General features: G+C 36.8%; 1 protein-coding gene across 1 annotated transcript in view; it reads right to left on the bottom strand.

Moving 5' to 3' along the window:
* The window catches only part of NCOA3 (nuclear receptor coactivator 3), a 93,343-nt gene that overhangs the window by 15,944 nt on the left and 62,165 nt on the right, over positions 1-15,234 (bottom strand). The window contains 9 exon segments of the mRNA XM_039351247.1: positions 407-554; positions 1,212-1,349; positions 2,505-2,606; positions 2,739-2,927; positions 3,916-3,944; positions 3,946-4,088; positions 7,005-7,105; positions 8,235-8,407; positions 9,122-9,223. Coding sequence (XP_039207181.1) covers positions 407-554; positions 1,212-1,349; positions 2,505-2,606; positions 2,739-2,927; positions 3,916-3,944; positions 3,946-4,088; positions 7,005-7,105; positions 8,235-8,407; positions 9,122-9,213 — 1,115 coding nt within the window. The 5' untranslated portion in view covers positions 9,214-9,223.

The raw sequence follows: 15,234 nt of genomic DNA on the forward strand, positions 1-15,234 counted from the left end.
AAGATATGAACAAGCTCAGTTGTTTACCTATCCATTTGGTGAACTAGCTACTAGGTTACAGCCAAAGGTATAACGCAGGGATAGAAACTTTCAATAAAAATTACCTGCATAATAAGTAATCATGAGCTGTACTCTGAAATAAGATACCATCTCATTTTTTTGTCATTCAGACAATATGTTAAAAAGAAACAGTGAATTCTCTAGCATGACTTATTTGATCATCTTGTTTTCCTGCCCTGGCTTACAAAACAGAAAACCAGTCTTACTCCATGAAAACCATTATCTGAATCTGAAATAGTATTAGGCTATACAAACATGTCACATAGCAATGTTAATATCTCAACTTTTGCTCAAATAAGCATTTAATGAAAGTTTGGAAATCCTAAAATATAATTTGCAATTTTACCGTTGAAGAAAGTGGGTAGAGATAAACCCATGTCGGTCATTGGTAACCGGATTTCGGAATAATTTACTTTTTGTTTGTGCTGTCACTATTGTTCCATCAGCTAAAGAGAACCGGTAGAGTGGAGTTTCAGCAATGCCTTGCATGTAAGCTGTTAAGAAAAACAGATTTTTATTAAAAGAGCACCTTCCTGTTCGTATTTCATGTTACAGAAATTGTGGCTTGCAAAGATAGATATTTTAAAAGATCAAGTTTGATGTCTACAAAGTTATGCTTAAAATGCATACACATGAAAGACAACAACAAGAACAAATATATATAGCTCGTGTGTGTGAATTTGTAGTGGGAAGGAAATGTCAAAAAGTAACAGAGCTAATCCTATTTTGCCCAGGTTTCATTGTAATAATCATTACCTGCAGAAATATAGACTCTCAATTGGAAGGGTCAGGGTTTTATTAAAGCAAGCAGGAACTATTTGCATATGCCACCTCCCAGCAACCATTTTATGAACACAAAGCATCACTACACAGCAATGGGGAAATTCAGTGGCAGCAAGATAGCAAGCAAGATCTAACAGGGTGTCTTAAGCTTGTCATCCTCTTAAGAATGGAAGAAAGGCTTATTTCTCTATCATACTTGACATAATTAGACATCAGCTGATACTTATTTTTTTATGAAAATATATGATCCAATTAGAACTTCCAAGACAATAATTCACTGTATTTGTTTCAAATTGGCCCTAAAAATAAATATTCCCCCTTTATTTTTAAAACTAACCCCTCAACAGCTTTGAACTTTCAGGTTTTACCTTCCTGATAGTGCCGCTTGTTTGACCAGGGCTGACCTTCATTTTGGCATAAAAATCTCTGAATGCAACGGCGGATTATATCTTCAAATCCCGGTCTCATAGACCTTAAAGAATTTGTATCTATGTTAACAAGTTTACCTGCCAAATAGAAAAAGAAACTATTGGAAATTACCTTGATATATTTATTAATTAGCTGAATGTTGTGTTAGCAGAATTTATAGAAATATGTATTGCAATGTTATTAAAAACAAAAGCATAGAACCTTAATTGAATAAAATACTGGAAAAAAGTTGAGAATATCAACCAAATAAAAATTATTCATACTTGAATCAAAAAGAATGGAGGGAAGTTGCAATTCTGGAGAAAAAATATTCCATAATTTAGGAGCAATATAGAACAGAGTCATTTCTGAATAGGCCTTAGGTGAACTAGTTCATATAACCAGACAGACAATTCATTCAAGGTTTAAAACAATTTCAGTTCAGTCAGAAAACAATAGACAAATGCTACAAACTGGAAGCACTACAAGAAAAATATTCTAAAATATTAATTGCCTTATAGTCTCCAACCTTGTGCAAAATGCAGCAGTGTGAGCAGTTAATGGTGCCAATTAGTTGGCACATATAAAATCATTGCTCTGTGATATGCATTGGTTACCAGTTTGCTTCTGGGTGCAATTCAAGATGCTGGTAGTTACCTTTAAAGACATATGATTTGGGCCAGGTTACTTATATGACCGTCTCATCATCTCATCGTTGTCTCAATGTAATCCAGTAGGAAGTACATTCTGGGTACTGTTGGCCGAGAGGTGTGTGCTTAGCAGGGCCTTGAAAAAGTGCCTTTTCTGCCCTCACACTTGTCCTCTGATGTTTTGTAAGATTAGGCTGGCCCCCACCCTCATTGTTGCTTTAGTTTTTTTGGCAAGATTTCAGAAGTGATTTACCATTGCCTCTTTCCTAGGCTTATGGGAGAGTGACTGGCCCAATGCCACCCAACTAGCTTTGTGCCTAAGATAGGACTAAAATGCACACATTTTCTTGTTTTCTAATTTGATGGCCAAACCACTACACCAAGATAGTTCTCACTTTATTTTTATTTTATCTTATTTTAGCAATTGCACTTATTTATTTTAAATTTGTGTGACACCAAATTGGTGTATGTCAGATGGACAACCAAATAAACTGAATGAATTCATAAATAAATGCTTGAGGGCAATTAGTAACATAAACCATGTTATTCCTATAGTTTGCATTAAACAATATATTTGATGGGTTTTTCAAGTAGAACTCTCACCTGAAAGATCATGCCTAGTAACAAAGCTCTCTGTGTTTGGGGAAAATACTCTCTCTATTGTAGAGATACGACGCGCTACACATATCATACAGGACTGCAAATCTGCAATACAAAATATTTTATGACATACTTAAAATTATGTAAAATTGGTAGCATTTAGCCATTCAATGTGTAAGATATGCTGCAATATAAATGAATAGAATACATTTAAATAAATAGATGATTTGCCATTACCTTCCCCTTCTTCTAGCATAGCTCTTGGTTGTGATAACGCAAAACACTGCATTGTTTCAAATCTTTGATGCGATTCCTGACTGCTCCCTATATCTTCTAGAAGTTCCTTTAATGGTTTCACCATCATGCGACAATTAAATGTATGACTTTTTTGTCTCGGTGCTTCGTTAGTCCAAGAAACTCCATTCACTTAAAAAAAAATAGAATTTCTCATTAAATTGGTAGATAAAGAATGATGACTTTAATTCTGTATTTATCCAACTGCATTGGCTATTTAGAACTAAGGAGCGTTAGGGTTAGAGCATCCTATTGTATGTAACATTTATGTAATGTTAAGAATTATCCACAAAAGGAAAAAACCTAATTTAATGTATGGGATATCATATATCAGGCAGACAAAAACCAAAATCTGTTATAAATCTATTAAATCTATTAAAGGTTTACCTATTAAGGGGTGGAAGAAGGTAGAGGACTCTTCTAATATCAACCATCAGTGTTTGCAACATGAACTTATTTATTTATTTATATCCCACTTTTATTATTTTTACAAGTAACTCAAGGCTGCGAACATATCCAACACACTTTCCTCATCCTATTTCCCACAACAATAATTCTGTGTGGTGAGTTGGGTTGAAAGAAAACTTAACTCTAATAGAACTAATAATATTGGCCACAACTGAATTTGCATCTTTTCATATTTAATATTTTGTTATGATTAACATCACAATAAACATCAAATTTACTTAAAACATTATGATGGGGTAATAGACATCTATTACAAAAAAATTAACAAATTTTGTTTGATATTATGTTCACCAAAGTTTAGTAAAAATGAAAGTCAGTATTTTAACAGAATCCACACAACAGTATATTTTAAATAAACTGAACAGCAATACTTCAATTTCTATTAAGAGAGAATAGCGTGTGTTTACTCACTGCATATATACTTTGTGTTTTTCTATAACAGATTAAGGCATTTTACATGAAGGAATCTCCAAAATTTAACTTCCCAACAACCCTGTGGAGGTGGGCTGAGAAAATTCAATGTGAATGAAAATCTGAAGATGTATTTTAAAGTTAATGCTATAGTTTAAAGTTAAACATAAAAGTTATTTTTTTAAGAAAAGGTCAATTTTGCACATTTGACATACCAAGCGATTATGAAAAGCTTTCTTACCTGCAGATTTAGGCAAATTTTTAAGAAAATTTCCGATCTTCCTCATGTAAGATACTGTAAACACTAGTATTAACCAGGTCCTCTTGTTTATATTGCAAATACTGAGTGACATTTTCAGATACAAATACAATGTTTCCATCCCTGTTTACTACGAATAAGAAGCCATCTAATGCCTAGAAATAAAGTTATGGAAAGCTAGTATTGAGACATTTAAATACACATATATATTAACAGTTATTATGTACTGAAATAAACATCAGTGTTGCTGAAGATGTTACTTAGTTTGGTAATGAAACATCAGCAAGAAAATAACTAAGCTCAGAGAACACAAAAAACCCCACAGTTCACCCACAATCTACAAATATCCTCTGCTATCAGTATTTTATAATCCTATACTTAGCAACACAACATCTATTGTATTCATTTATAATCCTATACTTGCATTATGTCTATACACAGCATATGCCTCCTAGTTAATAGGTTGTGGGCAAAATTATATTGGTTTACAACATAATCTCTAGATTCTAGCTTGGATAGATTAGCAGCAACATCCTTGGAATAAAACTGGACTTTCATTATCCTTGCATGATGCTGGCCAAAATGTGCCAATAGATCAGTATTGTCCTTATTTTTATCAGGAATGCTGCACTCTGGCATGAAAATGATTGGTCTATATCTTTTTTCTCTTTATAATGTATTTTGAAAACATTACGTGAAAGCCTTGATTAATCAAAGGGCAATAGAGGTCAGTATTTCTGGGCCAGTCCATGCCATACAGAAGGCTGTATTATGCAATGTAAAAGAAATAAACCTAAAAGGGCAGGGAATTAATGAATTAAAGAAAAAATAGATATGTTTTATATCTGTGAAACTAAGAAAAAGAGGAAAGAATGTAACTGAGTGGAATGGTCTGATCCTGTGGTGTGAGTATCTATAGGGAAGTGAATGCATAGGTTTAATTATGAATAAAAGAATGAAAAGGTACGTCGTGAAGTATCAATAAGTTATCATGGATGCATATGAGAGCTAGAATCCATAGATGGATAAAGATTGCATGTTACACTCCGGTGAATAGTGACAATGGGAAACTGGAGATGAGATTGGAGGAAAAATTGTGTAGCATTCTGAATGAATGTGATACAGGAGACTGGCTCATATATAGAGAATGGATGAGAATCAACATACATAAAGGAACAGCAAATGCTTTGAGATGTATGGAATGATTCAGGAAGTCATGGATGGATGGAGTTGATGAGGTCTTCATAAAGAAGATGATGAAAAGTTTAAAGGAAAGGGGGCTATATATAAGGCAGTATGTGGATGTGATGAAAAGAACAATGTCTACAAAAACAAAAGAAGAATGAAGACGTACGGATCATCCGCGACTTACGAATATCATTGAACCCAGAATTGCACAGTGAATTAGTTAAGTGAATGCGTGGGTCATTAAGCAAATCTGTTGTCTGCTACAGGTGGGTTTTTTTTAAACAGAAATTGGAAATTGGTTCTCAGCAAAAAAAAAAAAAAAAAAGTAATAAATCTTGGTCATGTGAAATCACGGGGGCTGTCAGAATTTTGAATCCAGGTCATAAGTAGTCTTGGGGAGGTCTGTTGTAATTTGTACGGTTGCTAAGCGACCAGTTAAGTTCAGAACCATCTATATAATAAATTGTTTTGTGATAAATTATTTTTAACTATTTCTATTCTTTTTCTCAACATATACTTTTCATTTAAATGAAATAAAGGGAGATGGGCAGCTCAAAAATGCAAAACATAAATAAAAAAAATTAAATATTTCTTTGCCTTAATATGTCTTGCAGAATCCAATCTGGATTGATCATTGGGACCAGAGGTTTAGTCTTCTGAGCTTTCGGACTTGTTCCGGAGCCCATCCTCAGGGAACCTCTCTCCCAACAGAATATGTGCTTTGAATTATACCAGGGTAAGCAATCTTGGCTCTTTTATGACTCGTAGACTTCAACTCCCAGAATTCCTGAGCCTACGAGAAGCTGGAAGGTTTTGGGGGGGTTGGTCCCTGGTCACATGGCCAAACAAGAGCCAATCAGGGGCCAGTTTGTTTTTGCTTTTGCTGCAATCTGTTGCTACCTGCGCTGGAGTGCTACTGTAAGTATTTTAAAATAATTTTTTTTGTTACTCTACCGTGCTTGCGAACAAACAGTTTACAAGCACTTTGGGAACTGCTCTGCTTTTTAAGTACTGTACTTTGCAAACTATTGTGCTTGCAAACTATTCAGCTTTTATTTTGGAGATTAGCATATATTACTGTAGTAGTAGGTTTTAAATTTAAACTGCCTCCAGAAGTTGTGGGTGCCCCATCACTTGAAGCTTTTAAGAAGAGAGTGGATAGGCATTTATCAGAAATATTGTTCTCTCCTGTGAGAGCAGTGGGTTAGACTAAATGACCTCAAGGTCCATTCCATCTCTGTTACTATTGCAAGCAGGGAGTTCTGCAAATCCCTCCCCCATCTCCCTCTGAGTGTGGCTGGAGACTCTTAAGCTAGCAAGTGTTTGGTTTTTTTAAAAGCAACGGCTCCATCCCCCCCCCCCCCAGGCAGTGAAGACGCTTGAGTTTTGTTGTTTTTAAATAACTTTAATGGCTGCAAGCCCTGCTTGGAGGCAATTTAGTTCCTGAACCCAGCATTGGAAACAGCTGATGGGGTGGCTGGCGAGAAACCCTCCCAGTTCAGTTAACATGGCAGCTATGGGAGAAAATAGTAAGTCAGATCTTTGTTCATTTAACAAAGATTTAATTAATGCATTTGATATAAAAAAAATATAAAATTGAGTCTGATCCATTTGACGAGTTTTTTTGACTTATGAGCCTAATGGCCAGGCTCCATTAGATTTGTACCTTGAGGACTACCTGCATTCATTTTCTGGGAATGGAGAAAGAATCTGAATTGTCACAGTTTTTGAACTGTAAAAATATTGAGAGCTGATAGAATCTTCTGAACATAGCTATTTAATAACTACAAATATAGTAACAAACATAGAGCTTTCTGCTGTGCTAACGACTCCAGAATTAAGCTATTCTAACAATATTAACACTAACTAGCCTATATACTTGCCTGTAGGAGGAGTGGTCCCAGTGAATCTTTATCAATAACACCCTGTCCAGTTGAAGATACATCTGCCTTCTGAACATCATCATCAGTAGATGCTGTTTTTCCTGAAATTAAAAAGCAAGTCTTGAAAAGTATATGTAAGCATGCCACTGAATATATGCAGATTTAACTGTTAATATTTATTATTAACATGCTTACAAATATTTAATGAGAATTTAAACTGCTGAAAAAAACAATACCAAAACATATACAATATTAATCTTTATTCCGTACTAAAGGAGAAAAGCTTCCTTGGAGACACAGAAAATATAAATGCAGCTTAACAATGACATTGTTTGATAATGAAATAAAAGATAAAGGAGTCCCTGTGGATTTTGTTCTGCTAGTCGTTATCGATTATAAGAGATGATGCTCATCTCCATTTCAAGGCCATTGAGTCAGCACTGCCTAAAGACACTTCCGCGGTCATGTGGCCAGCATGATGTCATGGAGCACTGTTACCTTCCTACCAAAGTAGTGCCTATTTATCTACTTGCATTTGCAAGCTTTCGAACTGCTAGGCTGGCACGAGTGGGAGAAAGATGGGAGCTCATTCCTCTTGTGGTGTTCAGGTCTTGAACCTGGGCTGCTGGCTTTCCAGCCAACAAGCCCAGCATCCTAATTGCTGAGCCACCATACCACCCTTGATAATGAAGATTGGAGAAGTATTTAAATGAGAAAAAACAAACCAGAATTGTGTTATGATAGCTTGAAGTCTACGTATTTCTTCCATGATGTCTTTTATATTCTTTACTTTCTCCCTTCACAACAATAAAATGATTGTGGAAAATATTTAAACTGTTCCTTCCAGCTCTTGATTCTATGGCAGTATGACTTGGCTCTTCTATCATACATGCTAGTCCATGTATGATATGCCATTCACTAATAAATAAATAAATAAACAAACAAACAAACAAATAAACAAAATCACTTGGATGTAGCCAATCTGTTATTTTACTGATTCTTAACGCAATGTAATAAATGTAAATTTATGATTTGTTTGGTAAAACGTTAGTCAATCCTTCAGTTATTTTATTTGCAGTATCCATGTTGTTAATGTTAGCTTAAGCAGCCAAATTTTTAACAGAAAACAAAATGGGTCTCTTATTTTAAAGCTACAATCAGATTCATGCCTACTGAAACATAACGTTTAGATAAAAGGGATTTTTTATATAGATTAAGAATCAGTCTTGCCTTGTTCCTTTATCTGACGTATTTGTCGAACTGTTTCCTTTAAAATTGCACATTTATCTGGTTTGACATTGAAGTGATCAATGTCACTCAAATTAGCAGATATCAGTTCAGCCAATTCTTCAATATATTTAGTTTCCTGCTCACGTCGCCGCTTCTCTCCACTACATACGAGACTTAAAGAGAAAAAGATACAGAGGTTTTATTAAGTTAAGGCTTCTGGTCATACGATTTCCTTTTATAAAATGTATTAATCAAACTGCTAAATTAAAAGTGGTTTTTATTATCCAGGCCAAAGTATGCATAAAGTATAAATGTATTAAATAACTTCAACTCAGTAAGTTACATCTAACCCTTTGGAAATGACAACACACCCTCCCCTCTATGGCCACACTGATATTTCCCAACTGGGTGTCAAGAGGCTGAATGTTACTGTTTCTGAGGAAAACTTATTTCTGAGTAAGAACTTACAATAATGTTTTTCAAGGTTGAATAAAAAAATACAGGAATGCAAATGATGGGGGGAGGGGAGGGGAGGGGAGAGGAGGGGAGAGGAGAGATCTGCAACTGGCTTTGCTCAACTCTCAGTTTGCTTCAACTCTCTAGTATATAGGATTTGAAGAATCAAGTCCTTGACAGAAAAATGACTGCCTGGTCCTACTCTATTGAATTAAACAACACGGACCTGATTTATATACTTAATAATCTCTTCCTCCTCCTAAATAATTTATTTCTTGCAATAGTATGAGTTTACCTCATTTCAACCTTTTAAGTATGCTATCAACTAAACTCTAATCTAAATAATAACTCAATTTTAAATTCTGAAATTACCCTACATTTTTGTAAATGTTCTGTAGTCACAATATTTAAAAAACATGGAAATACTTTACCCTGTTCCTGTGATATCACACGGTTTGCGTTTTCTTGAGTCACTGTTCATACTGTCCAAGATGTTCTCTCCTAATCCACTCATTCTGATCATGCATCAGCAGCTGAAACCATCAAGGAATACAGTAATCACATTTAAAATTTTGCTTCAGAAAAGGTAAACCATTCAGAAAAACATTCCAGAATGACATGATTGTGAACAACTGATGATCACGTACTTTAATGGCTTTCAGTTTATTCATCCACTGATGTTTTAAAACTCAACTTTAAAACTCAAAGAAGTCAATGAGATTTTCAAACTTTAGTATTATCAATGTGCTATGGTACACATTTCTTTGACTGCTGAACTCTTAAATAGGTGTGTAGATCCAGTTTTCATTTAAATAGTACAGACAATCTGAAACCTAATTGGTAAAATGAAGCATAGCAGTTCATTGGGAAACTGACCAATATGCCCAGCAACAGGCAACTATTTCTGAATGGAATCCACCTGGATTTCTGCTATTTGGAAAAGAACACCTAATTTATTTCACTCGTATTTCAAATATTTTAGTTGCAAACATAGATAGAATACAGAATACATAATTGCAATTTGGAAATGATCCTGGAGATCTTCTAGTCCAAACCCCTGCTCAAGGAGAAGACCCTATACCATTCCAGACAAATGTTGTTGAATCTTTTTAAATACCTCCAGGGATGGAACACCGACAACTTATATAGGCAAACTATTCCTCAGATTTATTGTGGATAATTTTGGGTGGCATTTCTTGCTGATATTTTTCTTTGCAATGTTATATAAAGCTGTTCTAATAAATTAGGTTTAAAAATAATTGATACACACAACCATCAGGATTTTTTTAAAGAAAAACAAATTGTGAGTTCCATTCATGCCACTAGATGGCAGATCAACATTAAAGAACTAGACAACTGCCATTTAAAAGGACTGAAAATCACTAAAGGGCAGGCTTTTCAATGAAAAGGCAAAATTAGCTATCTTGGTCATGCAAAAAAACACATATCAGCTGTATTAGAGCACCAGCTTACGCTTTTTATGTGGCAAGTTATGTCTCATAGCTTGTTTTATAACAAAACTCAAATCTTGAAGCAGAAGTTCAGATGACAATATTTGTTTCTCACACAAATCCATTTCTAAAGAAGCACATATTTTTTATAGCACTAAAAACTGCAGGGAGAGACAGGAAGTAACAAAAAAAAAACCCCAAGATAAAGAAGCTTAGAAAAGCTCAGGAAATATGAAGACAAATAAATACATCAAAAACCCACCAGCATTTTACTATGCCAAATAAACTGCCCCAATATCTTTTTTAAAAAATCAAATTTTGTATAGTATTTCTCTAAACATGAAACAATATTAGCAGTATACTGAGCTCCTAAATAAAAAGCTTTTTCAGCTTGGACAAGAATAACTTTCTGAGAAGAAAAATGTACAATGAATATTGCCTTTGAAAATTATATGGTTCAATTGTTAATAACAGAAAATTAGTCCATCTCATCTGTATTATACTAAGCTTTTTTCTCTTTCTTTCAAATATACTTAAAGGAGGAGAGCATTTAAATAAAGGTTAGTAACTCTGATTCTACCTGTTTCTCATAGTAATTGTTAAGGCTGAAATAAAGAACATCTTACAAGAAACTAGACCACTATACAATAGATACAGTGGGGCAAAAAAGTATTTAGTCAGCCACCAATTGTGCAAGTTCTCCCACTTAAAAAGATGAGAGAGGCCTGTAATTGTCATCATAGGTAGACCTCAACTATGAGAGACAAAACGAGAAAACAAATCCAGACAATCACATTGTCTGATTTGGAAAGAATTTATTTGCAAATTATGGTGGGAAATAAGTATGTGGTCACCTGCAAACAAGCAAGATTTCTGGCTCTCACAGACCTGTAACTTCTTCTTTAAGAGGCTCCTCTGTCCTCCACTCATTACCTGTATTTATGGCACCTGTTTGAACTTGTTATCAGTATAAAAGACACCTGTCCACAACCTCAAACAGTCACACTCCAAACTCCACTATGGTGAAGACCAAAGAGCTGTTGAAGGACACCACAAACAAAATTGTAGACCTGCACCAGGCTGGGAAGACTGAATCTGCAATAAGCAAGCAGCTTGGTGTGAAGAAATCAACTGTGGGAGCAATAATTAGAAAATGGAAGACATACAAGACCACTGATAATCTCCCTCGACCTGGGGCTCCACACAAGATCTCACCTCGTGGGGTCAACATGATCACAAGAACGGTGAGCAAAAATCCCAGAACCACACGGGGGGACCTAGTGAATGACCTGCAGAGAGCTGGGACCAACGTAACAAAGGCAACCACCAGTAACACACTATGCCCCCAGGGACTCAGATCCTGCAGTGCCAGATGTGTCCCCCTGCTTAATCCAGTACATGTCCAGGCCCGTCTGAAGTTTGCTAGAGAGCATTTGGATGATCCAGAAGAGGATTGGGAGAATGTCACATGGTCAGATGAAACCAAAGTAGAACTGTTTGGTAGAAACACAACTCGTCATGTTTGGAGGATAGAGAATGCTGAGTTGCATCCAAAGAACACCATACCTACTGTGAAGCATGGGGGTGGTAACATCATGCATTGGGGCTGTTTCTCTGCAAAGGGACCAGGACAACTGATCCGTGTACAGGAAAGAATGAATGGGGCCATGTATCGTGAGAGTTTGAGTGCAAACCTCCTTCCATCAGCAAGGGCATTGAAGATGAAATGTGGCTGGGTCTTTCAGCATGACAATGATCCTAAACACACCGCCCGGGAAACGAAGGAGTGGCTTCGTAAGAAGCATTTCAAGGTCCTGGAGTGGCCTAGCCAGTCTCCAGATCTCAACCCCATAGAAAACCTTTGGAGGGAGTTGAAAGTCCGTGTTGCCCAGCGACAGCCCCAAAACATCACTGCTCTAGAGGAGATCTGCATGGAGGAATGGGCCAACATACCAGCAACAGTGTGTGCCAACCTTGTGAAGACTTACAGAAAACGTTGGACCTCTGTCATTGCCAACAAAGGATATATAACAAAGTATTGAGATGAACTTTTGATATTGACCAAATACTTATTTTCCACCATAATTTGCAAATAAATTCTTTCCATATCAGACAATGTGATTGTCTGGATTTGTTTTCTCATTTTGTCTCTCATAGTTGAGGTCTACCTATGATGACAATTACAGGCCTCTCTCATCTTTTTAAGTGGGAGAACTTGCACAATTGGTGGCTGACTAAATATTTTTTTGCCCCACTATACCTTTAAATAAAAGAAAGCTGACAATCTTACTCTAGCAACAGTGCTGTCCCATCTTACATCATGTTTTCTTTAGCAATGTAACGTAATTATGCCATCAGTTTGCCTAGGAAGACCCTATGCTGAAAATGTTTAATGACATTAACTCCTTTATGCTCCAAGATACTGTCACTACAATGCCAATTAGCCAAAGCATTATTAATGCAAAAAAATACTCATTAAAAAATACAATGAAATTGGCTTACAAAAGGGTGTCAAACTCAATTTCATTGAGGGCCGCATCAGCATTGCAGTTGTCCACGGGGGGCCGGGTAGGTGTGGCCAAGGTGGGCATGGCCTACTGTGTGGGCATGGCTGGAGTGGGTGTGCCTACTGGGTGGACATGGCCAGCTCTACATCGTTCGCATCAAGGGTGTCTGTGGGGGCCTGGGCAGGAGTGGGACAGATCTGAGAGTTTCTGGCAGAAGGGGGTGGGACCAGGACCACTTCCAAGCGATGATGCATTTCTTCATTCCTTACAAAGGGTGACACCTCCCCAGCATGCACCCAGGGGGCGGGGCCGATGCGGCAGGGGCTGGTTCCTCGCTGTTTCCAGATGGCCTTGTGGAACTGAATGCGTTGCAACATGGATGGCCACCACAAAATTGTACATTGGCTCCCAGCCGGCTTGGGCTGGGGCCAAGGCAGTGGGGGCCATTCCCTCACTGTTTCCAGGATGGCTTCGCGGGCCACATGAAACCACGTCGCAGGTCGCATTCGGCCCCCGGGCCTTGTGTTTGACATGTCTGGCTTACAGAAATAAGGATATGGTTCCTTCGGGTTTTTTTCTGCATGTATAATAATAATAATAATGTTGGAAGGGACCTTGGAGGTCATCTAGTCCAACCCCCTGTTCAGACAGGAAACCCTATACCAGTGGTTCTCAACCTGTGGGTTGGGACCCCATTTGGGGTCGAACGACCATTTCACGGGGGTTGCCAAACAATGCAGTCCGCCATTTTTTCCCCCTTTTCCTTAGCTGTGCTACTCCCTTTTATTCTATTGGCTTTTGAAAGCCAATAGAATAGACTCTCTTGAATAGAGTCTAATTCTATTGGCTTTCAAAAGCCAATAGTAATTGTCCAGGCTGTCTCTGCCCTGCTGAGCCCGCCAAAAGTCCCATTCTGCAAACGGTGCTGCACCAGTTGAGTAGTCCTCGACTTACGACCGGTTGAGTAGTCCTCAACTTACAACCGGTTGGGGGTCGCAGCATTAAAAAGGTTGAGAACCACTGCCCTATACCATTTCGGACAAATGGCTGTCCAGTCTCTTCTTAAAAACTGTGTTTGTCATGACTTTTAACTAGGCAAAACAGTGTATCATATGACAACCATTTTTTAATCAAAGTATCTCAAATTGGCTAACTTACAGAACATGCCCAAAATCCAGGTGCCATGGATAAGTTTTAGCTGCTTCAGTGCTACTGGTTGCTGCTGGACTGGTCTTTATTTTCAACATTCCCTGCCAGTTTCCCAGCCAGTCTTGCAATCCCTCATTCCCTGCCTCCCCCCAGCAGCCATTTATCTGCAGGAAGGGAAGGGGAAGGGAAGATTTCTGGTGCTCCCTGCCAACTTTCCACAAGGAATGGGGAAGCTTTTTTTGCCCACTCATGGTCATTCTGTTTCTCTGTATAGGTTAAAAAAAAAACTTAAACAATAACTTAATGAAGTACGAGCTATCCAGATTTTTAAAAATAAAGTTTGCATAGTTTTGTTTTAGTATTTCATGGAAATATGAAAACACCATTCTCATTTATTCCAGATTTCAAACTATTTCATTAAACAAAAAGTCTCTTTAGAATAATTACAGAATTCTAGTTCTTATATGTATATTTCAGGTAATATTATGGATCTCAGCAGATAAATCAATTTTGGGGGTGCCCTGAAATCTACTGTGCATGTTTCAACAGGAAAGAGCAGTGAGAAGCTGCTTACCGCTTTAAATGTTCTTTCCTGTGGTTTAGAATGACAGAATTTCTGGAAATAAAAACGTTACTAACTGATATAAAAAAGAACTTTTTGAACTTAAACCAAAGATTTTGATTCATTGGATTAGAAAAGAGTGTAGTTAAAGATATATTTATTCATTTATTTACTCATTCATTCATTCAATTTGTAGAGCTGCCCATCTCAAACCAGGGACCTTTTCTGTGGTCGATTCAGATGAAATGAGAATTACTTGAAAAATGTGACAAACAACATAGCATTCTGATGCAGAGACAGCATGGTATTCAAAATGTTCGGTTCAGCTAAGAAAAAAAGCTGCAGAAGTACTGATTTTAATGTTTTTTTTTTCAAACTTGTGATCTCTTTAATAGACTGGTGAAATATAAAACCCCTTAGAAATCCTTTTAGAGGAGACATTGTGTAACTTAAGAAAGTTGCATTTTTACAGAAACATGTTCTTTCACATAAAAAAGATTTCTGCAAAAGATGGACTGATCAAGTACCGTATATATTATTAGTACAGGTGGTCCTTGACTTAAAACAGTTCATTTAGTTACTGTTAACAGTTATAACAATACTGAAAAAGGTGACTTAGGATCATTTTTCACACTTAGAACTGTTGCAGTATCATCATGGTCATGTGATCAAAATTCAGATCCTTGGCAACTGACTCATATTTATGACGTGATCATTTTTTGCAACCTTCTGAAAAGCAAAGTCAATGTGGAATCCAAATTCACTTAACAACCATATTACTAATTTAACAACTGCAGTGATTCACTTAACAACTGTGGCAGGAAAGGACTTAAAATGGGGCAAAATTCACTGTTTTGCTTAGCAGGAGAAATGTT

This window comes from Crotalus tigris, unplaced genomic scaffold (genome assembly GCF_016545835.1).
Source record: "Crotalus tigris isolate CLP2741 ecotype Arizona unplaced genomic scaffold, ASM1654583v1 scf7180000018371.15429387391:27106975, whole genome shotgun sequence".
Lineage (NCBI taxonomy): Eukaryota > Metazoa > Chordata > Lepidosauria > Squamata > Viperidae > Crotalus > Crotalus tigris.